The 23,990-nt window shown below is 34.7% G+C and overlaps 4 protein-coding genes and 1 long non-coding RNA gene across 10 annotated transcripts in view; 3 read left to right on the top strand and 2 right to left on the bottom strand.

Annotated features, from left to right (window-relative positions):
• The window catches only part of bif (bifocal), a 33,146-nt gene extending 27,599 nt beyond the window's left edge, over window positions 1-5,547 (top strand). The window contains exons 3-4 of the mRNA XM_046618636.2: window positions 3,215-3,401; window positions 4,672-5,547. Coding sequence (XP_046474592.1) covers window positions 3,215-3,401; window positions 4,672-4,874 — 390 coding nt within the window. The 3' untranslated portion in view covers window positions 4,875-5,547. The remainder of the gene's footprint in view (window positions 1-3,214; window positions 3,402-4,671) is intronic.
• Window positions 5,548-6,524: 977 nt separating this feature from the next.
• Window positions 6,525-9,750, bottom strand: LOC124215347 (Mediator complex subunit 22). The gene is made up of 2 exons (XM_046618650.2): window positions 8,933-9,750; window positions 6,525-8,227 (listed from the first exon to the last, which is right to left on the bottom strand). Exons 1-2 carry the CDS (start codon window positions 9,033-9,035, stop codon window positions 7,908-7,910), a joined length of 423 nt encoding a protein of 140 aa, XP_046474606.1. The 5' UTR covers window positions 9,036-9,750; the 3' UTR covers window positions 6,525-7,907.
• Window positions 9,658-20,145, top strand: GABA-B-R1 (gamma-aminobutyric acid type B receptor subunit 1). Of its 6 annotated transcripts, XM_046618642.2 has the most exons (14): window positions 9,660-9,907; window positions 10,097-10,231; window positions 10,947-11,091; window positions 11,389-11,487; window positions 11,573-11,707; window positions 11,792-11,962; window positions 12,092-12,590; window positions 12,708-12,835; window positions 12,909-13,201; window positions 13,309-13,552; window positions 14,274-14,517; window positions 14,646-15,040; window positions 15,223-15,361; window positions 17,802-20,145. In XM_046618642.2, the coding sequence occupies exons 3-14, from the start codon at window positions 10,957-10,959 to the stop codon at window positions 17,819-17,821; spliced, it is 2,502 nt and encodes an 833-aa protein (XP_046474598.1). In that variant the 5' UTR covers window positions 9,660-9,907; window positions 10,097-10,231; window positions 10,947-10,956; the 3' UTR covers window positions 17,822-20,145. The 6 variants fall into 6 exon arrangements, with proteins under 6 accessions (XP_046474595.1, XP_068990819.1, XP_046474593.1 ...); XM_046618639.2 differs by having other exon boundaries at window positions 9,658-9,907; window positions 10,097-10,222; window positions 15,223-20,145; XM_069134718.1 differs by having other exon boundaries at window positions 9,658-9,907; window positions 14,310-14,517; window positions 15,223-20,145.
• On the bottom strand, window positions 19,479-22,479 carry LOC124215348 (uncharacterized). Its single transcript, XR_011176752.1, has 2 exons — window positions 22,323-22,479; window positions 19,479-21,790 (listed from the first exon to the last, which is right to left on the bottom strand). It is a non-coding gene; the product is annotated as an uncharacterized lncRNA (long non-coding RNA).
• Nup54 (nuclear pore complex protein Nup54) overlaps window positions 20,864-23,990 on the top strand; it is a 7,754-nt gene continuing 4,627 nt past the window's right edge. The window contains exons 1-2 of the mRNA XM_046618644.2: window positions 20,864-21,089; window positions 23,371-23,829. Of these exons, the coding sequence (XP_046474600.1) occupies window positions 20,990-21,089; window positions 23,371-23,829 (559 nt within the window). The 5' untranslated portion in view covers window positions 20,864-20,989. The remainder of the gene's footprint in view (window positions 21,090-23,370; window positions 23,830-23,990) is intronic.

The raw sequence follows: 23,990 nt of genomic DNA, 5'->3' as shown, positions 1-23,990 counted from the left end.
ATATTACTAGCGTACTGTGTCAGCATTGTTTGCTTCGAAGGTTCAATTTGGTCGTTTGCCCTCGTAAAGTATTTCGATTTAAAAATTATAAGAATAAAAACCACAACTTCAGGGGTAATTTACTTGAGAAAATGAAATAATTTCATAATTACGTCTTGAATGAGAGTTGAGCCGAGTTTGCGTCGCAATTTGTGTGATGCATAGTTGCTGCCGGTGCAGTTTACGTTTATCTTATACATACCGTTATGCATTATGAGATTCCGTTTTGCAGGAACGTACAGCGAAACAAGTAGTTTGATTAACCGTTTTATTTCCGTAGTTACCAGTTTACTAATTTTTGTGAAAAATCAATGACACCAGTTGGTCATGCAACCACATTATTAACGCTATTTATGCACGCAATGTCCAACATTCCCGAAATGAATGTAATTGTAGTAGAATACAATTGTTGTTTCCATTAAACCCAAAGTCAAAGTTCTGGTCAGTTACGTGTTCAGAGTCTATTATCAAACACTATGTTTGTACACACCAAAGGTAATAACGAGGTACTTTGATCAGATCTTAACGATGAGAAGCTCTTTTAATGAAAGCAATTCGAAGAAATTTGTTTTCCAATTTCATTTTGTAAGAACCATTTAATGAACTTTGTTTCATCGACCATTACTGCACTAGAAATGCGCCTTTATGTCTGACAAGATACTTTTCTTTTTCGTATCATTCGCGTAAAGTGAACGTCGAGAAATTGTACAATCTTTCAATTAGAAGGTGAAAGAGTTTGCCAGGCTAAATTCGTCCTGAGAAATTGATAACTATAGCAACGGATCGAACACGCCGTGACTTGAACCGGAATAAATACGATCACAGTTTCTTGTTGTCATCGCCGGCGTTCCAATTATGGGGTTCAACGCATACATCATTGCGTGAACTTGTCGGAATTGCTCAACAATCGAGGCGTGTCGACGAGTGGAAATTCAATCTCTGACCAAGCGTTCATCATGTTCAATGACAATACCGTATCGTGTGTACAGTGTAGACGAAAAGAGCGTTGTTTCGAGTTCGAGAAACCTGTGACTGGTATCGGCTGCGCCGTAAAGAAAGGCTATTCATACGAGTTTGCAGAGTTCAGAACGAAGAGGGAATTGACTTTCTATCTATCGATATTCGCAAACTGTCGGATGTGTGTCTGTGCCCGCAAATATCGCGGATGGGCGGAGGACAATCACGTGAAAACTTATACACGTTTATTACAAAAGAAGAAAGCCTTGGGCGAAAAAATTTTGCATGGAATTTGCCATAGGTTGCGGTGAGACATCAGATAGCTGTTTGCGTTTCGTCCTCTGTTATCCGTGATCCGATGCGCTAGGCTCTGTCTCCTACTGCACACACTTTGTGAAAATTGCGTGGGGATATCGGCTTTCATTGTGATAAAACGCGAACGCCGACGAGGAATGGCTTTATTGTTTACTGTTTACATTACTCGCCGTTTATAATAACACACGGTGTACATCCGTGTGTATCATTTATAGGCGCTTGTGTGTGTCCGCACTCGCTTTGACTGTTGAATTTCGCACACTCGACGCAACGCATGCAGGTTATTTACCGACTCACTACTGCATCTACCGACCGCTAGGCAAGCTACTCTGGTATTATCCTTATACGCTGAAATTATACGCTTGATGGCATTTTTCTTGCTGCTTTTGCCGCATCCGACGCTGGCGGGCAATTTTATACAATAATTGTAAACTATTTGACGCTGTAGGTACTATACCGCGATTAACACCGTTAGAAATTCTTCCCCGAAGTCGGTATACGCACGCATATGTCTTGCCACGTACTATGCAGTTGTCGATAATTCATGTACTTTGCCCGGTAATTAAAAGGGTCTCGATGGCGAACATGCCGAAGTACATTCATGGTTTGTAAGTGTGCGCGCTGCACATACTTGGAACCATAATTTACTCAACCATTTGTCATCTTTTTAGGCCTAGGGCAAAAATATGGTGACTCAATTTCTTACTCAAGCGGACATTTATTGGACACTGAATCATACTTTCTGTATACTTGCAATTTTCAATGTCTATGATGCCTACTCATTGAAGTTTAGTTCATTTTTTATCTTTGTGTTAACGGTTTTTATTATCGCTTGAACTACCAGACCGGGAAACTGCATGCTGTACGAAGTAACTACACTCTCTTGTTGTAAAACGAAGAGCAAACGAAAAAAAGTAAAAGAGTGTAGGAAAAAGTCTCGCGGAGCTAGTAAGGTTACTTGTACCTACGTACTTATTTAATTTCGCTGCATGAAATGCGCGGCGTGCAGTGGAATCGGCGCTCTTTCAAAATGATATCATTATATAGTCACAGCAGCGTAAAGCAACAACGGTGGATTCATTTAATTAACCGCTGTAAGCAGTCATCTCGTGCTTGAAATAATCACCGGTACGGTTACGATGTATTCAGAAGTATTGCTATACGGTATTGTAATAATGTTATAATGTTTATATATGTAAAACAATCCTGTCGGAAAAACTGCGCGTGCCATTCTTGATATACATAATTCTGCAATAATGAAGCAATTTTTATGTCGTTCTTTACCAATAAAGATTGTCAGTATAATGTTCGACGACAACTAACTGTTGTATGAATTTAATTTTCAGGCACGTGTTTTTTCAATCACTCGTCATTCAGCGATAAATTTTTTTTTTTTATCTCATATATCTTGCAGTACACGCAATGTACGTTCATATTCCTGTCAGATACGGGTTTCTGGTTGAATATGAAAATACTTTTACTTGTATACAAAAATGAAGATGACGACTTCTTTCCTGCAATGAATAGGTGTTATACCGGCGATGACGCCATTCTCGTTTCAGTCAAAAACTCAGCGAGTGTGACTAGTTACTGTTATAAATGGAATACAGGATCCTTTAAAGCTATGGCCAGACGGCAAATACGACGTGTTCATAAATTTTACTATCCTTGATCTTATGCGTAATGGTAATCAAATATAAATAACCTGACACAAAAATGTATTATCGTGAGAGATTCTATATTAACACCCCCCTATATACCACGCCAGGAAATCCGCTTTTTATTTTTTTATCAGATGCTTATACCATCTTCCGTCGCAATGTTCAATGTATTATATAAGAAACAGTTGTATAGTTTTTCCCGCTCATATGAGTGATTAAATTTTGTGTGTTTTCATTTTCAGCATCGCATTCAATTTGACGATACGGCGACACGAACTTTTGAATATCCAAGCGAGGCGTCGATGCTCGTAGGGGAGAGTAGTAAAATTACATCAGATTCTTCGATTGACCGATCAGATTCTACCAGAGATGCTGTAGATAACCGACCACCATCAGTCAGCCCAACGCCGGGCGTTCCATCTGTCTTAGGTAAATTTAAAATTTTTTACTAGTCGTCGTGTCAACTCGACGCACATTAATTTATTCTATTGTTTTTTTTTTCCTCGTTCGTTTTTTAATAATATAAAGTTTGGAATTTGATATACAGGGCGTGTATTGTGGTAGGAAAAACGACGTTGGCAAGGCCGAATAACAAAGGCTAACAAAATAGTGTAAACAATATAAAATATGCAAACATGCAAAATTTTATGTCAATCACCGAATGCGCAATGCACACTTTCGCAACATGCTACGTACGGCGTTTGACGGATATTGACGATATTAATGGCAGATTGATAAACAGAGATTTTCGTAATTTTTTTTTTCGATAACAAACAATTCGTAGCAGCAGCTGAAGTGTAAACAATTTTTTGCCGAAATTCTGTACGGCATGCTATAATGTATCACTAATCTCATTTAATCAAACTCTCAATCAACTCACTAATAATCACGGTATTTAATGATATATCTTCGTTAACTCTTCTCGGTATTTTTCGGGTATTTTACAGATGAAGAGACGAAACCTTGCTTCGATTTAGTAAACCCTAGTTCCTCGCAGTGTTTGCTTGACTTTGACCCAATGGTAGAGTCTTTTGTGTAGTTAACATCACGTTAAGTAGGGTTGTATTTGCACTTGCGAAAAATTCGCAGTTGAAAAATAATCAGTACATGAACTTATTCTTATTTCTTCCTGATGTTCCGTGACGTTAACGTTACTTACTTCAACAACCTGGTACGTTATATTCAGTTACCAAAAAAGGAAATCCTTACTTATCAGTAGACTGTTTAAGATTGATGGTATTGATGATGAATCCGCATCTGATATCGTTTTCATTAATAGATTGGTTATCGTAATTATTACTCACATTGCTAGTAAAAAGATTGCTCTTCCCCCCCACCCACGTTTTAATGTTACTACTGGTAATTTCCATTGAGTTTTCATTCGATATAATCTGTATGTGTATATACATATGTAGCCAGATTCGAAAGTTTGACAATTTCATTTTACCAAATATTATGAAAATTTTTAATTGAGGTAGCTGGAAAACGTAATTTTTTTAATTGTTTAACGGCGGCACGACGTCTCACAATAATTACTGCAAACCTAACGGCATGGGACAAAAGCCTCCGAGACCTTTTCCATTGTCCTCAATAAAACGGTCCTAGTTACCTTTTTATTTCCCGTAATGTGTAGGTATAATATTAGATGCTTTGTACTATGTCATGTAAGTTGCTCACCGCTAGTGCTTGTCCCTCGCAGGTGGAGGTGGTTTAGCCAGTTACACTCCAAGCAAAGTAGACCTGGCCTCGGAAGGATTTGAACTTGGGGTCACCAGGGCATCGCCATCCTCGACCGCTTCGCGCGTTGAACAACCCGAAAGTCTGGGGGAAGTCGACTACTTGAAACCAGCCCAAGACGCCGGTGCATGGGGATCCGAAACGACGGCAGATTTGCTGTTTTAATAATGTTTAGTTCGATCATAAGACTTTGAATGGTCATTAAAAAGCAATGAGGAAGAAAACCTATTTATATGCTTATACAATTTAGTTAAGCGCAGGATACTGGCTGGACGAATGCTCACAGTACGAAAGCATGATACATAGTTATTAATTTAATTATACATATACTTATACACTTTAGAAATATATTCTGGTAGTGAATTAGCGATCGAGTTGTTGCTGATAACGTAAGAAGCAACTCGTGGATAACAAGAATAATAAGAAAATGCTTAATCAGCGAAATAACCTGTGAACAGCATCATTCCAAGTATATGCATTTACTCTATACAATATACACATATATGTATACATATATATTTGTTGTGTAAGTCAGGCTTTTCTGAATACTGAATTAGCGTAACATAACTGCCAAATGTAACACACCACCCTTTCAATATATTTTTAAAGCCCAAATATTTTTTCCTCTGTAAGAGAGGGACGACGATGGTGCATATCAGTTTTGAGAAAAGTTTACTAGGACGTTTTAAGATAATTCAAAGTCACTTTTGAGATTATTTCAAATTATGATAGTAATGGGATTTTAGCAAAAAAAAAATAAAAATATGGCGTGCTTTTGAGTGAACTTTGTATAAAAACAAAAAGAGAAGTAAAAAAAAAAAAAAAAAAAAATAACTAATCATACAAGATCGTGAAAAATTTGTGAAAATAGAAAAACCCACTAAAGTTTAGACTTGTAAACGTTTTGCCAAAGTAGAGTTTAAGTCTACTTAGGATGAGTTACCGCGTATTGTTTTTAAAACGATAAAATGTAATTGAAAATTCCAGATTCTTTCATTCCGTACAGTGGTTTGCACATTGAAGTGAATTTTCATCCATTCCTACCTTTTGTATGAAATTTCCAATTTTCTAACGACTTAAGAAGATAATTATTAAATCAAATTTTTTTTTTTACTCGAGCATCACTTATTGTCGAATCAAGCCGCAGGGTGAACATTGAATGAAATAAATGAAGAAATAATACAATAAGGTCTTGAATTAGTTACATGTGTTTCATCCTCACATGTTGTGTTTGGATGTGGACCAAGAGCATGTATTTGTCAAAATTGATGAATTCTAGGGTAAAGTACCAATTTGGAAAGTCTAATTGTTAATTATGATTATTAATCTTAAGTGACTTAAATTTTGTATATATTAAATTATTGTTGGTCTTAAGTCATATTGGAATACTGTCTTTGTCAACGATTCCGATGAAGAAAAATTCAATAACTTCTTATTGATTTAAAAGTATAACTATGAGTCATAATTTGTCATTCAGTGTGTTATTCGTTGATGATTTTTTATTGGTGTTTCGGAGCTGAAATCAACTGAACCCGTAATGTTCAAAATAATATTCCCTTTAAAAATATTAAGTGTAGTATTTAAAGTGTGATTGAATAAAAATATGATAAATATAAGTATATAACTTAAATTGAAGCTATGGAACGGTTCAATCGTTTACATTCAGTGCTCAGTGACCAGTTAACACTGGTATTAAAAGTCTCGTGATAAAGTCTCACTTAGTTCAGTGTAAGTTTGAAAATTCCAGTTTTGAAAGCCAAATTTTTTAAAATTTAGATCAAAAGTTCATCATCGACAAGTATTTTTTGGCGAGTATGATTGACATAAACTATTTCTTGGTATACTCTGTTTTTCGATATACCAAAGCTATGTCAGACGACCGCCAAAAAACTTCTCACTATATATACAATGATAAATGGTGATATTTAAAACTGAAAATCTGTATGCAAAGAGTGAATCATTTCATAGAATTTCATCTTTGTGATGTAATGTTTTATTCTTCGTAATTTTGCTCTCCTTTTTTTCTTTATTACTATTCATTTTGAATGTTATTATTTTTTCTTTTATTGTAATTTAGCTGGTACGTCAATGTCACGGCATTTACCTGTCATCGTAATGTTTTTTCTTTTAAATTTGTTCACTTGCGGAATATTTCAAATTTTCCTTTGAGTCTGCGTGATGTAACTGAATGGATTAACCAATAATATTAATAACAAGATTTACTGTACTCCTGTGTCTAGTACGATTTTTATGTACTAGTTTTACCCTTATTGTTTAGTAGCCTATTGAAGCTAGTACAGTTGGTTTTGGTTGGCTAGAAAAATCTGAAGTGGTTACTTAACATTACACATTCCAAGAGTCGGTAAATATGTTTACCCTCAACTGTGTGAGAAAATTGTTACATCGTTTCCATTAAGTTTCTTTTGATATATTTGCGCAGGCTCCGTAAGTTTATGTAAATTATTATTGTACAGTATCGTAATATATCCATCGGCATAGTATGCAAGATGTTAATTATATTATATCATTTGATTAAACAACTAGTATTACATTAATCATAAGACTATAATTACCACGAAGCATTGATTTATACTAAAATCATACATATTGATTAGCAAAACAATAATTAAAAAAAATATTAAATATAAAAAAACTGTGTGATGTATCTACTGTACTGGAAACTACGTGTTACGAAATATTGAAGTAATAAAGAAATCATTAAACTAAAAACTATGGTCGCGACGGTTTTCCACTGTTTTATCATGCGTGCAATGATTACGTAGCTTCGAAATCTGCCTGTTTTCCGTTGAAATGCAAATTGATTCCTTTCATTCTACTCGCAGTACCGTAAATACAATACTGATTGAAATTATATTGTAGATGATTGTTATACCAGTTACTATTCGCAGGTAAATCACTTTCATATTCTTTCGCCTCAGTTTAAAATATTTATAATTTTTATGCAATACAAATAAGTAACATTTGAAAAAGTGAGATATGGAAGAAATTCTCGGACTTTTCTTTAGTAAAATCAATTATTTATTCAATTATACAAAATATTTCACTAGAATAGATGGGTAATTTTACTCATTGCATTACAATTTGAGACAGGGCTGCCTTATATCTACACTGGCTCAAAGCCGAGCTTATAATGAATATTCTGATTTTTCTCAGTTCTCCTGAGTGCAAAACACTTTTTCACTTATAAATCGACGTGTAATATTCTTCTTCCAAGTCATATAGATCGGCAGCCATATCATCTCTTAAAGAAGCAAGTTTTTGATCACATTCAGCCTGTTTAGTCCGAAATAATTTACTATTCTGTGTAATCGCATCATTGACAGATGGAAAATCATTTAAAATTAAATATTGCTTTATGTCAGATACGAGCTTCATTAAAGATTCTCCAGCACGAACAATGTTTGCCGCTCTGACGTGCATTTCGTATGTATCCTGTTCACACTGTGTCATGCGTGATAGTTGGGTATCATTTTCACCTTTCGCCAGTTTAACTATTTCTGTAAAAATACCAAGAAATATTTCATCAATTAATGAATTGTTGTCTATTAACATTTCTTTATTTAATACATATCAATTTATGGAATTTATATTAATCTAGTCAGTCATGAAAAAATCCCACTTCTCAGTTAGATACACTGGAATTAGAAACAATTATCACAAGACAGCATTGAACATGAACGAATCGCCATGATACGGACACTTTAGTATTGAGTTGATTTTATACTTCCAAAAATGTTTGCTCAAGTATTGTACAAAAAAATAGAAAATCATCATATATTGTCATCTTAAGCAAACTGAGCCTGTTTAATAGACTATTCATTTGACCCAAGATGTCGTAAGTGAAAGATATCATATTTATACCAAACGAAAGATCAGCCTAGACTTTCTTTTTTACAGTTTTTACTTTAATGGCATCTATCCATACGAGGACAAGTTTTGCAGTTCTGGACATTTACTTTGTTAGTAAGTCACACCTAGGGAATTCAGAATACTGGAATTTGTCGATAGAAACGGATGTCAACAGATCCGTGATGAATGAATGCAAAATTATTGGCAATTAAATTGAGGTAAAGCCACGTGAGAATGAGTTATTCTAATAATTTATAGTGATACTCATTTTGAATACGATTAGAGAAAGGAGAATGAATAGCAAACCAAATATAAAATATATAAAACCTGTTTGAGGTTATGTTATGTTATACCTTCGAAGTTTTCCAACATCGATTTGACGTCGTCTTTCAGTCTTGTTGTATAAGATTTCAATAATGCCTCTTTGCTTTGAGGCAGAGCTCGCTGGGCCGACATTTTTTGACAGATATTTTACTTCACGAATTGATAACATCAAGAATATACGGAATTGACAGTTCACCGCAGCAGAAACACAACGCTCGAAGGCTCTCACCAAACTACCGAAGAGGCATCTCTCAGCTTTGACTGCCATGTTGGCGATCAGCTGACAGCCGGGTAGGGAATGACGTCACCGACTTATCGCATGAGGTATTTACGAATTTGAACATGTTCAAGCGCCAAACGAATTGCCAAAACATTCCCAGAACAAAGTAAAGGTGATCCGCCTTGGCATGTACCTCCGATATTTCAGAATACCGTTAAATGCTCTAATTTTAGCGTACACCTGCAATTCATTGTTGCCATGTTTTAATGTCATGCGTTGACTGAAGATGTTCAGTCAACGTGTCATGTTAGCATTCATTGTCAGTAATCCATGGACATGTATGTTCTTTATTTTGAAATGTTCAGTAATTTTAGCTTTAGTTTCGTTACACTGTTTTTAAATCCTTGAAACTTAACTTGTAATCCAACAATTTTATTCGCGGTTATCACCAGCTACGGTCTATACCTATGTGAACATATATTAATATCGATTAAAATTAATGTCGTCAATCGTCATATTTCAGTCACGCAATTTTAAAATTTACGAAGATGCTGTTCGGCGATGAAGTTTCTTCGGTTTCTTCTAACATAAAGGTGCATCGCTAGCACGGACTTTCCTCAACCTGTGACACACGGATTCCATATCTACCCCCCACCACCGCAAGTCTCTTTCACACACAGCCCTCTGGGCCAGGGCCAGGCGCTGAAATCAATATGAAGTGAATTACACACAAGAGCCATCCTGGTTTAGTAAAATCACTCCTCAGCAGGGCTTGGTGCTCAAGGTGGGTAAAAACTGTGAAAAAAAACTTGCTTAGACCATTTTTTAAATCTTCAATTGATTTAGAATCCAACCCTGAATCTGATAAAGATTAGTTCTTCTCAAAGGTATTTTAGTGAGGTGTCTATTAATGAATTGAGGGAATTTTTGATTTATTATAAGGAATAAGCTATACAGAAATTAATTTTTACAGCACCTGTTGACTTTCGATTTTTGGCCTCATTACAATGGATTTTGTCAGTCATTCACGACCCAAAGTTCACATCTCAATGATTGGAGATTGAGCTACTGATGGTCTAACTTTATACTGAATATTCTCGTAAGCAAGGTATTAATTTTACGTTTGTCATTTACATAGTATATGATATTTTATACATATTCGTGTTTTAGTAACTGCTTTGATAAGAATAATGTGACGAGGCTGAAGCTAGTAGTCAGAATTGGCAGACAAACGTTCTAATGTTCATTCGAATAAAGTAGTGAAGTCCGAAAATCAAAATTATGTGAAATACCTTGAACTCACAATAATTTTATAGAATTGTGAGGATAATACTGAACTGCATTTTTCTGATACCAAAAAGTTTAAAAGGTTTGGCCCCTAACTTTGGTTGGTAGCTTCAGCTTCATAATAATTTGTATGGCAAATCTCTCTACATCCAACATCAGCTGGCCTCATACTATTTGATAACCATGAGTGGTGGGTAGACCAATTGATAAATGAATATGGGGAACAATATTCCTGATGGGAAAATTCTTTTAAATAATTTGTGATTATCTCTGGAAATAATATTTTCTTAGAGTCTTTTAGAAAGTGTTCAATACGAGATGAGTTCTGGACAAAGTTGAAAAATAAATAACTGTATAAGGTATTAAGAAGGATTGATTAGAAATTTTTCAGAAATGGCTAGATTCCAATTTCTGCGGAACGTCAGGAAGTTAAAATTTTCACAGAAATTGTAGAGATATTATTCTGCAAGGAATGGAATAGATTTTATACATCCATATGAATTTCCACTAAAATAAGACAGAATTTATTTTTTCAGTTCTTCAACCATGTTCATACTTTTCATTGCTGTGACTACATTGATTCCAATCGTCGTTCGAGGATTGTTACCTCCAGAAGACAACGTCTTGCACATTGGTGGCATATTTCCCATTGCTGGAGAAGGCGGATGGCAGGGAGGTCAGGTACGTCGATATTGAACTTTTAAATCTCAAGAAATCTGCAGTGATATTTTTATATTTTATATTATACACATTATGAACTTGAAACACTAGGCTATATAATTGAAATTGGCCTGAACGAATATAATAAAATTGCTGCTCCGTAACTTGCATTGTGAAATTTCCTCTTTTCCAAAATATTACTTGCTGTAGTTTCAGTTACTTGTTATGCTGAGTATAATTTACTTTGTTATAATTTATATAATTTACAAAGTTGTTCTGAAATAAAAGAAATACGAAGGGATAAATATTGCTTTTTAGGCATGCATGCCAGCAGCAAACTTGGCCCTGGATGATGTGAATAGTCAAAAAGATTTACTACCTGGATTTACTTTAAAGTTACATTCAAATGACAGCGAGGTAATTGCAAAAACAAAACAAATTTTTATCTCCGAAGTTGGTATATTAAATGAAACAGGTTGAGTTTTAAAATTATTTATTTCAGTGCGAGCCAGGACTGGGAGCATCTGTCATGTACAATTTATTATACAACAAACCTCAGAAGTTAATGTTACTAGCTGGCTGCAGCACAGTTTGTACCACAGTTGCTGAAGCTGCTAAAATGTGGAATTTGGTAGTTGTAAGTACTTAGCTATATTCGACGAATGCAAATTACACATTTGACTATACGCAATAAAAATAATACATATCCTTATATTTTCAGTTATGCTATGGCGCCTCATCGCCAGCTTTATCAGATCGTAATCGCTTTCCTACACTGTTCAGAACTCATCCATCAGCCACGGTACATAATCCAACAAGAATCAAGCTACTCCAAAAATTTGGATGGTCTCGAGTTGCCATTTTACAGCAAGCCGAAGAAGTATTCATCTCTGTATGTGGCAAAGACTTTTATTAACTGTATAAAATTCAGTCGATTTTAGCAATTTAGTCGAACGAAACTTTTCATCAGCACAGTATGTAATTCCGTAACATTAATTATTACACACAAATTTCTCTGTAGACCGTGGAAGATTTGGAAGCACGATGCAAGGAGGCTGGAATTGAAATTGTAACACGCCAGAGTTTTTTGTCAGACCCTGCGGACGCAGTTAGAAATTTACGTCGTCAAGATGCCCGAGTAATAGTAGGTTTATTTTACGTCGTTGCAGCCAGACGGGTACTGTGCGAACTTTATCATCAAAAGCTTTATGGCAAGAGTTACGTATGGTTTTTTATCGGCTGGTACGAAGATGACTGGTTTGAAAGGAATTTGGATAAGGAAGGCATAACTTGCACAAAGGAACAAATGCGACAGGCCGCAGAAGGCCATTTGACGACTGAAGCCCTTATGTGGAACCAGAATAATCAGAAAACAATTAGCGGAATGACTTCGGAGGATTTCAGACAAAGATTGAATGACATGTTAAAGGCACATGGCTATGATATTGATAACAATAGATATCCTGAGGGTTATCAAGAGGCACCACTTGCTTATGATGCTGTCTGGTCGGTAGCTCTGGGTGAGAGCTTTTATATGAATCGCTTTTTAAAACTGTGAAAATCATCACACTATCTAGGTATTCGTGGCTTTTCACAATATTGTCAAATTTAAAGATTTTATGTGTGATTCATTTCAGCATTTAACAAAACAATGGAAAAACTGAATAGACTTGGTAAGAGTTTGAAAAATTTCACTTATACCGATAAAGAGATAGCCGATGACATTTATTCAGCAATAAACTCAACACAATTCCTTGGAGTTTCTGTAAGTCACTTAACGTTATGGATAATAAGCCTTTATCAGACCAATATTTAATTTGACGCACATTTGTTTTCAGGGATATGTAGCATTCAGTTCCCAAGGAGATCGAATTGCTTTGACGCAAATAGAACAGGTTGTAGGTGGGACGTATGTGAAACTTGGATACTATGACACTCAAAGTGATAATTTAACGTGGCTAGACAAGGAGAGGTGGATTGGTGGTAAAGCCCCACAAGATCGAACAATTGTTCGAAGAGTCCTGCGAACAGTTTCTTTGCCTTTATTCATATGCATGGGCACGGTATCATCGGCAGGAATCGTAATAGCGATGGCCTTGATCGTTTTTAATAGTTGGAATAGACATAGGAGGTAAAATCGTTTGCATTTTTGAAAGAATAATTGTAATTTGTTGTAGATGATTTTTTCCACTACAATAATGCTTAATACTGTTTATACATTGTGCCATTTACTTCCAGAGTGATCATGTCGTCACATCCAATTTGCAATACAATAATGTTAACGGGTGTTATCACTTGCTTAGTATCTGTATTTTTACTGGGAGCTGACGGGCGATTTGTGGAACCATCCGAGTATCCAAACATTTGTCAAGCTAGAGCTTGGATGTTATCGACTGGATTTACCTTGGCTTTTGGAGCGATGTTCAGTAAAGTTTGGAGGGTACATAGACTGACGACCAAAACTAAAGCCGACCAAGCTAAGGTGAGATATAGATGTGTTTATATTCTGTGCGCTAATGCCTACCTGAAATCCTATTTTTAATGAAAAAGCCCGATTTTCAACTAGGAAACTTCCACAATGTAAAATTCCATAAAAGTAATCTGTACGCTTTCTAACATAACATCGAAGGGTTTGGAGTAAGATAAATTTCAAGATATATTTTTTATATTCCATTTACGAAATTAAATAACAATGAATAGACTAGAAGTTAATACAGAAAATCATTGATATGATACCAACTTTTTCACAAGTAGCATAGAACGTCTCCTGGTTATATAAATCGAGGAATGCAGCGATTTAGTAGCATGATATAGACTCATTGGCAAATTGTAATGAGAACATACGTGTCCACGCATAGGTATAAGTAAATAATATTGCAGAGTAGGTATGTTTAAGTTTGAATGCAAGCCGTAAACAATTTAGGTATTGTTTTCTATCATGTATGTTGCCCAGGTCATCGATATATTTTACCATTACATCCGTGGAAATGTGCTTTTTATCAAATTACACGGCATATTATATTACACCGATTATGCACCCCCCATAAAGAATTGACCCTTGTGTGATATATCACTTTGACATAGAATAGATATTTGCCACATGTAGTAACTATAGTGCAAAGATTACTAATTGATTGATCCTGCATGTTTTTCAGATCGGTCACAATTCAGCCCTGTATTCGTAATATTTACCCTTTTTCTAGTTATTTTTGGTTAAACAAAAAGTTTCATCTATACAGAAGAAAATTCAGCCGTGGAAGCTCTATACAATGGTGAGCGCACTCCTGACAATCGACGTTATAATTCTGAGCGCATGGCAGTTGTTAGATCCACTGCAGCGGCGCATAGAGGTCTTCCAATTAGAGCCATCTTTGTATGGAGATGACGATGCCAGGATTAGACCGGAGTTAGAGCACTGCGAAAGTGATCATAACATAATATGGCTCGGTGAATAGCTTCTACTAACACTTCACGAATCTAAGTTGATATTATACTTAAATTATAATCCTGCAACAAAATATAACAGCTCGCTCCAAGCCAAACTTTAACTAAAAGTGAGTGAATATGTATTTCAGGTTTAATATATGGGTATAAAGGCATTGTATTGGTATTTGGTCTATTTTTGGCCTATGAGACACGCAGTATTAAAGTGAAGCAGATTAACGATTCGCGTTACGTGGGAATGTCGATTTACAATGTCGTAGTATTATGCCTTATCACAGCCCCGGTAACAATGGTGATTGCAAGTCAACAGGATGCGAGTTTTGCCTTTGTTGCATTAGCTATCATATTCTGCTGCTTTCTAAGCATGGCTTTAATATTTGTACCCAAAGTTATCGAAGTTATACGGCATCCAAGGGATAAGGCAGAATCTAAGTATAATCCTGATGTTGGTATATGCAAGGAGGATGAAGAAAGATATCAGAAGTTGTTGATCGAAAATGATGAGTTGCAAAAGCTCATTGCAGCGGTAAGCAATACCTCACATCAATTATACGTTTGAATGTACAGTTGTGTTTCCAATGTTGTGTATGTCGATGATTTTCATTCAAGAGTATTAATTATGTATGTGTAGTACCAAATATATATATATATATGGTTTTAATAGCGGGTGTGGAGGATTCTTGTAACATTTTATTCTTTGTACGATAGAAAGAGGAGAAAATCAGAATGTTGAAACAACGATTAGCCGAGAGGGATGCGACTAAGGGAGGTCCAATAAATATTCCGAAGGATTCCTTGATTGTAGCAGACTTTGTAACCGGAGAAGGAACGTCTGATAGTGCGATTGGTGGGGGCATTTCCATATATACAAGATCATCTCGTGCTTCAGCTTCTGATTTTGAGTTCTCAGAATCTTATCTGTAAAATGTTTCAGTTCTATTTCCTCTTTTATAAATCAAAGTATTCCGCATAGCAGTTGCAAATTTTTTTTGTCCAAACGCTAGATAAATTCTTCCAAGTATTACAACACATGTGCTACGGTTGGAAATGTTCTATGATTTTTTAAATTATTCCTTCTGTTATTTCATTTATCTCCTAACCTTGCTAAATCATAGCGCCGTATATACTGTTTTTGTTGCTGTTAAGATCACCTTATTGTTTGTATATAAATAAGTTGTTTTTATTCATGGTGTTATATTTCAACACTCAATCTTTCTACAGAGAATTGATTGCAAACTCTTTTAAACAGAATTGCAGATTATAATTTTGCTGTCCACTGAGCAATACTTGTAGATTTATTTTTCGTGTTTCAATGGACTATCATTACTTGCATTTTGTACAAAATTCATTGAATATGTATCATGTTATTCATATCATTTTCTTATTCATATTTTCCAGGTCAATCTTTTTTTGTGATTTAAAAAGTTTCTTTTGTAATTCTGACCCGTTTATATCACTATTTGAATGAGAAATGTATCTAGAAAATCAGATACAATTTCAATGGCAAGGGGGTGTATTGGATTATTATAGAAATACAGCTTCACAGAGAACTTCTCGAGCCATTCATCGGATAATGAAAACGAGTGCGATTAACGCAACCGATTTTAACTCTCCTGCTCAAGGATCAGGTTGAGGAACCAATGAATGACCCTGTATGATCGAAATTTTACTCATACAATTGGAAAAAACTGAGTTTTCAGATTACGAGATAATAAATACTGTAATAAATTTTTCAAATGATCCACGTCAAAATAATGGCGTATTTACATTCAAATTACAGTTTGTCAACCATCTTTCTTCATCTTAACTTCGAAACAATAAAGATAACTTCATCGGCTGAGAGCAACAACATCGTATCTCAGATTTTGATTCAACAAAACCCCATCTCAGAATTTCGTTGAACAATGTTGTATGTCCAAAGTAATCTTCGAGGAAATACAATGATTTTGAACAAAATTCTGAGATAGGGTTTTGTTGAACTGAAATCTGATATGAGGTTTTGTTGAGCCAAATTCTGAGATAGGATGTTGTTGCTTTCAACCGACGACTTGGCTTTTCTCTGATATATAATATATGAGAAATCGGGCCAAATGCTTTTATATTACGAAAAATTCGAATCATTATATCAATCACCAATTATCAGAAGTTTATGTTCCATGCATATCGGTAACTAATTTTTGTAAATTCAAATCGATGTCACTCATGATTCAGTACAAAAGACAATCTTTATCGACATTCGAGTAGTTCTATTCGCCTAATCCTCATCTTATAGTTATTCGTTTGTCATAACTAACATATGTTTATCAAGTCGGCAATGGCTTGTGATGGAAAAAATGCAATGCTAAACGTTCGAATATCAATGTATTAGCAGCGTTCATATATTGAAAGTGATGAGATGTGCAGGAATATGTAGATTATGCGCACATAAATTATCGTGTCTATTGTAAGTAACCCCGTATGTAACGAGATTAACGAATAATCTGCATAAAATTGTCTCATCCGAAAAAAATTTGGGACCTATTACAATTAAAAGTGCACAAAATCGATCTCATAGAAATGATAGATTGCGGCCTAAATAAGTTTTTTCTGATCTCACAACGACAAGATCTATACGCATAAATGCATTTTATGATAATCGATGTTTAATGTAATTAGTGTATACGGTTATATTTATTTTTGTTCCGTTAAATAATTCCGCGTCTGTTGATGCACTTTCGTCATGGATATAAAATAATCTTTGTTGCCTATGACAAATTTAGTCTTATGGGTCCAAAACAAAAGAAACACTTTTTTACTCTTTGAAAATACAAATGCAATTTCTAATTGGGCTTTATAATACAGTAAAGTTGAGATATAAATTATTTATTCTCAGAATTAGTGACTGTTTTAGAATTAGATGTAATAATTGCAGTTAAATCTCGTTAGACAAAATCTTATAATATTAAAGTACTTCCATATTAATGTAAACCTCATGAAGCTTACTCCCAAATTAAAATAAAATGTAGAATAATGACTTGACTAAGTGATATTTAGACATGCTAACGAGATTTAAACGCTTAATATCGTGTCCATTCATAAATTATTTGGGAGTCTTGATGAGGTAGTATAACATTGTAGCTTTCATGCAAGCCTTCGATAACTAGATCAATGGAGAGAAATCATTTCAAATGAGCCATCAAGTGATCAATATGAAATTAAAATTATTTATGAATGCGACAAACCGCTATATATGTGTGTGACAAGTTTATGATATTTCAAAAAAACGGAATTTAACTTTTTGTTTTTAGAAACGGACCACGCTGGGTGACTGGGGGCTGTCGTCCTTTAGATGAAAAGTTATTAGATAAAGAAACTAACTAAAAGATTTTCAGCCAGTCAAGCAATTCTACTTGTATACCTTAAAACCAACTATGTACGTTATTGGATTTGACTACGGTGATTTGACTTCGGAGAAGAGCAATTTTTTTAATTCGAAATGTCCTTACTACTTGCCATATGTTTATTAATAGTCGTATTACAAAAATACAACAGAGTCAGTTATCAAACGAAATCATACGATTTGTTCATCTTCTCTTTACAAATAAATTCGACGTCAAATATCATACATATATAATAAGCAATACGATTTTTCCTCATGTTATAACGTCAAACGATAAATGATTAGCAAAATGTAAAATGGTTCAATACCAAAGTTTAATTTTGATATCTATTTTACATATGATTATAATAGTTTTGCTCACGAGTTTAGTTTGAAATATAAAGATGACAAGTAACAATTTACTACAAGTCTTGAATATTTCAAAAACATCTAAGTTCTTATTGTGATTTGACTGCAATTAAAAAATCCAATGTAGTTGATATAAATTTAGCCAACATGTGTAGTATATTAGTAGGTATATCTGAATAATCAGCTAAAATATGACAATTAGAATTTAGGGGATGTCATTATACTGTCGATTAATAGAAAATAGTATGTTTTCTGTTATTTTTTTTCACCTTTTTTTCATGTAAACTATAAAAAATTATATCAATTTTTCAGGTATGTTTGACGAAAATTGGACAATGATTTGCTATTTATATTCGCATTGTGTCACAAGGATATTTGAGATGCTCATAGTAACAATTACGCACAGATACATAGATAGCTGTTCAATTGATTAATTTGTTGGAGAAATTCCGGTTTGTAATATCTTAAATCAGAAATTCAATAACACGAAGTTAATGAAATTTATGTTATTTTTCTTACGCTCAATATACTGGATCAGCGGTAGTTCATGAGATTTTTATATGCCTCATGTAATTTAGGTATACGTAAGGGAACTACAGTGTTCAAAAATTTCCACTTCAGACTTGTATGAAATTAGATTTTCACTTACTCTCAAACTATTGTTCATCACATTCTGAGGGTTAATTATGATTTCTGGCTACGATATTCTATATACTTATTATTTCAATCTAATTGTAATGTACGTTATGAGAAATTGGAGCACTGTTGGAGTTTTACAAATTTTAAATAAGTAATATCAAACGTTGAAGAAAGTAAAATATATATATTAATACATGTATATGTACGTTATAGAAAATAGGAGTTTTTATTGAGTGTTTCTACATGAAATTGAATTACATAAATGTTGGCTGTTACATAACAAACTCTGTGAAAATATTGTTTTACGATATCATTTTATTGTTGTAATGTAATCTGTACAATTTCGAGCAAACAACTGAGGTAATTACTTCATTTGCTGATGTACGCAAAAAATAACTGGAACGTTTATTTCGTTCGGTAACAATATAATTATAATAGAAGTATTCGGAAAGATTCTACAAGAATATTTCAACCCCACGGAACTAGACGAACAGATCGTTTTCTTATAAGACAATATGTGTCAATAAAGCGAGTATAATTCAATAATGCTGTGCTGTATCTTACGATTTTTTCTTAAATTTATATTTTTCTGCCAACATTAGGTTGCGCAAATTACACAATAAGCATTATGGTGCCGTTGATAGAATCATTGAAAATTTGTCACAGACACGAGTCCATTTATAGAAGGGAACGGAGATTAACCATATAAATAAAAGAAGAAGGAAACTGCAGTGGAAGACAAACAAAGAGTGCAAGAAAATTTTTTCGGAAAACTGGACAATTACGTGACGTTCCAGCCATGGATGGAGAAAGATTAAATAAGGACGTTTTCTCCAGCAATCGCAATATTTCTTATAGCCTCCGCTATAAGGAGAGAGGTACTGTCTAATAACGATTGTGTATGTTATGTTTCGATTTATAAATCAAGCAAGACGTAATTTGTACAAATTGTTCTCACTTTTATTTTGAATATCCGTTTAAAATTTTAGGCTATTGTCTAAATCATGCCGGAGTTATTATACTTTTAATTTTTCGTGATCTTACACTGATTCTTATGGAAAACAGTTAGGCATTTAAAATAAAAGTGAGAACAATTTGTATAATTTTCATTGACCTAGCACTATTTTGATTCACACGCCTATACATCCTTAAATAATTTATTTGGATCTTTTAATCGTTTTATTTAATCGGACATACTTTAGTAAATTCCACAGGTCCTGGTGACACAAGTCCAACAGTCGAGTTATGAGCTTGATGGGTCAGTATTATTTTATTAGCATATAATGGCAAACAAAGAAAGTAAATGTACAAATATCCTTGTCTACTTTCAAGAACCAGAAATTAAATTTCATGTATAGGACACTACGCAAATACAGTAGCAATTTTTTTCCATTAGAATTAAATTAAGTGGTTATTCTTCTCTAATTATGGAAAATATTGTAAAACCTCCCTGCTGTAAAATCATGCTATTGAAATGAGAGTAACTCTTCAATTCATAATTCAAATCATTAGAGCCAACGATAGGAAGATGCTTCAAAAAAATATAATTCTTACTATTACGTGAGATAAATTCGTCATATATTTAGTAACTAGTCGAGAAAAACGCAAATTTAAAAAAGCACAAAAGTCATGATTTATTAACAAAGTGTCTAATAATTGTAGTACAAGGTGCGTGCGTTGACTGAAGACTATAAGTCTTCAGACAACGGTGCGTGTAAATACTTGGTTATACATAAATAAACATATACAAGAGTGGTATCAATCTGTAAAAGCGGAGTTTGATAGTTCAATCTTATCCAAATTTCAAATATCTGTACATGATATAGGTATAGTACCGTGATTACTGTCATTCAAATAAATTGCGCGCAAGTGACGTCACTGACGAGTAAGCAAACAGAGCGCAAGCGTGCTTTGCGAGCCAATCATATCACAGAGTTGATCGAACGGCCAATTAACAGCTGGGAGTTTATTTCTGGTCGAATAATACATAGAATATCACTTTCGTGTGTGCGTGTTGTATGATAGAACTTCCGACTGTGTATTAGCCAGTGTTATTTGGGGTTATGTTTCTTAATTTGTACTAATTCTTTAAATAAACAAATTATCAAAATGTCCTTTGGTACTGGATTTGGGACTTCTACCCCCTCAGCAACACCAAATTTTGGATTTGGGGCGCAAGCTTCAGGCACAGCCACAGCAGCGAAACCGAGTAAGTATGAACTAGAACTTGGTGTATTTTCAAACAATAACCTAAATGACTACAAATTCATAACAATAAATTTTACTTATTAGTTCTAAATTCGCTGATGTGATCGGCACGAAAAAAGTATCTACGTTCTTACGAATTGCACTACGATGTGTTTAAGGCAGTAGAGAGCGATCGAATTGTCTGGGTAGTTTAAGCTTTACCAAAGATTGACCACGACACTCCGCTCTTTCTAGTTAATATGACATTTTTTATTCCAAATCCTAGCTCAGTCGTAATCTCCAACCTATAAAATCATCCTCAGAGTATGAAACATCTGTTGCGTTAGGTTACTTCTTGAGCAATTGATCCGACGACCGAGAATTCATATGTTTCACTGATGCTTCTGAATTCTTTGTTGATTGTCCGAGATCCATATCTTCTCCTGGGCACTCTTCGTCGCACGTCTCTTGATTTCTACCTTGCACTGTGCAAAAACCTTTCCTCCTAAGTCTGGCAAGTATGCAGGCAAGAACGCAGCATACTAGCACTAGAATTCCTAAGAGCAATCCCAAAACTATCAATATCGTTTGACTCGATTCGTCTGAAGATCCATTTTGACCAGATGCAATGGATTGCATGGTGGTGGTAGTCTGAGTAGTAACAATCGGCGTGGTGCTTTCAGATAGTTCATGCAGTATAGTGGACATATCGCCTATAGTATCCTGGAAATAAAATAATAAAGTACCAAATATTGTAATATTGAGTCTGAGAACAAAGCAAAAAATCTTCATCACATCAGTATTGCACACAAGTTATTATGTATATATATGTGTGTTTCATCAACTTTGGTTAGTTACAATGAGCAAAGAGTGCGGAATTTCTGACAATGACGGTAATCGAATATGTATAAAGGGAACTTTAAATTACTCCAAATGATTCCTCTGTGGTTCCCAGTTCATTTTCAAACTCCGTAACTTCGTCAACAGGACTAGTACTCACTTGGCGTGGATAGGGATGGGTGTGTTCATCGTATGAGTTATGATTTAGTTGCTTTGGATTAGAATTGGAAGCATGGTAAAGTATTTCCATTATTCTTATTGCGTTGCAATGGGTGAATGAGAAACTGAGGTAATTTTATGTTAATTGTATTGTAAAGTCAACAAACACATTGTTAATCTACATGGTATCCAAATTTTGAATCAGCTGAGTTGATTATAAAGCATGATAATAGTAGTACAATATTGATATACGTACCAGCCGTTGGTGTTTTACGTTTTTGGAAAAGCTCATCTTGATTTGCGAAAAATAAATAGTCACACTACGTTTACCTTCACTGACAGCTTTATAGTCATTAAACCCTGTTGATGCTTGAGCAGCCGAGAATCCCTCAAAGCTGCAACAAGGAAAGTATCAGCTTCCGACAACTTGTTGAAGTCACATTTAACCGGATGTTCGTGGTCGGTTTTTCCCACCACAGAGATACGTAGAAATGATGAAAGAAACATTATATCGTAGGCAAATCTTCGTCTTTTGTGCTACTTTATATTTTTCGCGATACATAATTTTAATAGATAGGAAACCAGTCTTACCAAATATTGTGTAAGAATTATACTTCATCAATCTAGTCAGAATTACAATTCGATAAATAGAACTTCAGAAGAAAATTAATTTCATGTTTCTTGACATCAAAAACTTGGTCACGTTTTGACATTTCCCCTAGAAATCTGTCTACATATTGAAATTGTTAGACACACCTGGTTGTCTTTTGTCGAGCGGTGATTTTTATTACCACGTCATCCATGATTTCTGGGGAAAACATCTGACGGCTTGGTACAATTGCCTTTATAGCGAACATTTGATCTTTGAACTCTGATGTAAATCGGAAATTTTCATAATACACTGGAATAAAAGTTCAAGGATGCGGTTGACACTTCAGAATATTACATTGCCTCAGATGAGTTGCTTTTTGCATATACATGAGACCCGGTCTATTCAATTTCCGAATAGTGAACATAATTTTATTATCTGCAACTAGGGCACAATGCTAAAATTCTTACATGACAAGTTTGAAAGATTTAAGAAATGGGGTATTTATTCACTATGAATTTAATTTCTGTACCAAGTCCATTAAATAATATAATACGCTCACACCCGCCAACACATCAAACTATTGAATAATGTGTAAAAAGAGACAGCAGAATTATCACACTTGTAATTTAGAAATATAGTCAAGTAATAATTTGTTTTTTAATTGAAAAAAGTTTGCTTCGAAGAGTAATTCATTTTATTTATATTATCTTAGCTGGTTTTGGTACACCATCGTTTGGATTCGGCACTCCGGCTACATCAGCACCAGCTCTTGGAGGATTTGGTACCCCTGCAACACAGGCACCTGCCTTTGGAACTAGCGGTGGCTTTGGTACATCAACAGTCGGAGGATTTGGAACACCAGCCACGAGTACGATAACATTTGGCACTCCAGGTTCATCTTTCGGGTTTGGGACAGGTGCAGGATTTGGTGGTACGCCAGCAACTTCATCTACGGCATTCAGTGGATTTGGGACAACTGCGACTACAAGTTCAACAGGTTTCGGTGGATTTGGTTCGTTCCCAACCATGGCGACATCTTCGGCACCGAGCTTATTTGGTGGCTTTAGCACATCAGGCACAACAACAACAGGATTCGGCACAACAGGATTTGGTGGATTTGGTGCTAAGCCAGCTGCAATAAATACAACAGGCTTCAGCAGCTTTGGAACAGGTTAACTGAAATCCGAATTTGGAAAAAATATTAGAAATAATATATTTTCCAAGCACCCTGGAACTCTTGTACTAATCCAATCTTAATGCATTCAAACGCTAGAGGAGAAAGGACAGATAATTATATTTTAATTGCCCGTACTTGAAATATCTTCACCACTA

Source organism: Neodiprion pinetum, chromosome 3, assembly GCF_021155775.2.
Source record: "Neodiprion pinetum isolate iyNeoPine1 chromosome 3, iyNeoPine1.2, whole genome shotgun sequence".
NCBI lineage: Eukaryota > Metazoa > Arthropoda > Insecta > Hymenoptera > Diprionidae > Neodiprion > Neodiprion pinetum.
The sequence above is the reverse complement of the archived record's forward strand: the minus strand, read 5'-3'. Positions and strand labels throughout refer to the sequence as shown.

Coding starts and splice junctions, on each gene's coding strand:
- GABA-B-R1 (XM_046618640.2), top strand. CDS start 10,957: ATGTTCATACTTTTCATTGCTGTGACTACATTGATTCCAATCGTCGTT. Junction 13,202..13,308: donor AGTTGGAATAGACATAGGAG/GTAAAATCGTTT, acceptor ATTTACTTCCAG/AGTGATCATGTCGTCACATC. Junction 14,518..14,645: donor TCATAACATAATATGGCTCG/GTGAATAGCTTC, acceptor TATGTATTTCAG/GTTTAATATATGGGTATAAA.
- LOC124215347 (XM_046618650.2), bottom strand. CDS start 9,035: ATGTCGGCCCAGCGAGCTCTGCCTCAAAGCAAAGAGGCATTATTGAAA. Junction 8,228..8,932: donor GATGTTGGAAAACTTCGAAG/GTATAACATAAC, acceptor GTATTTTTACAG/AAATAGTTAAACTGGCGAAA.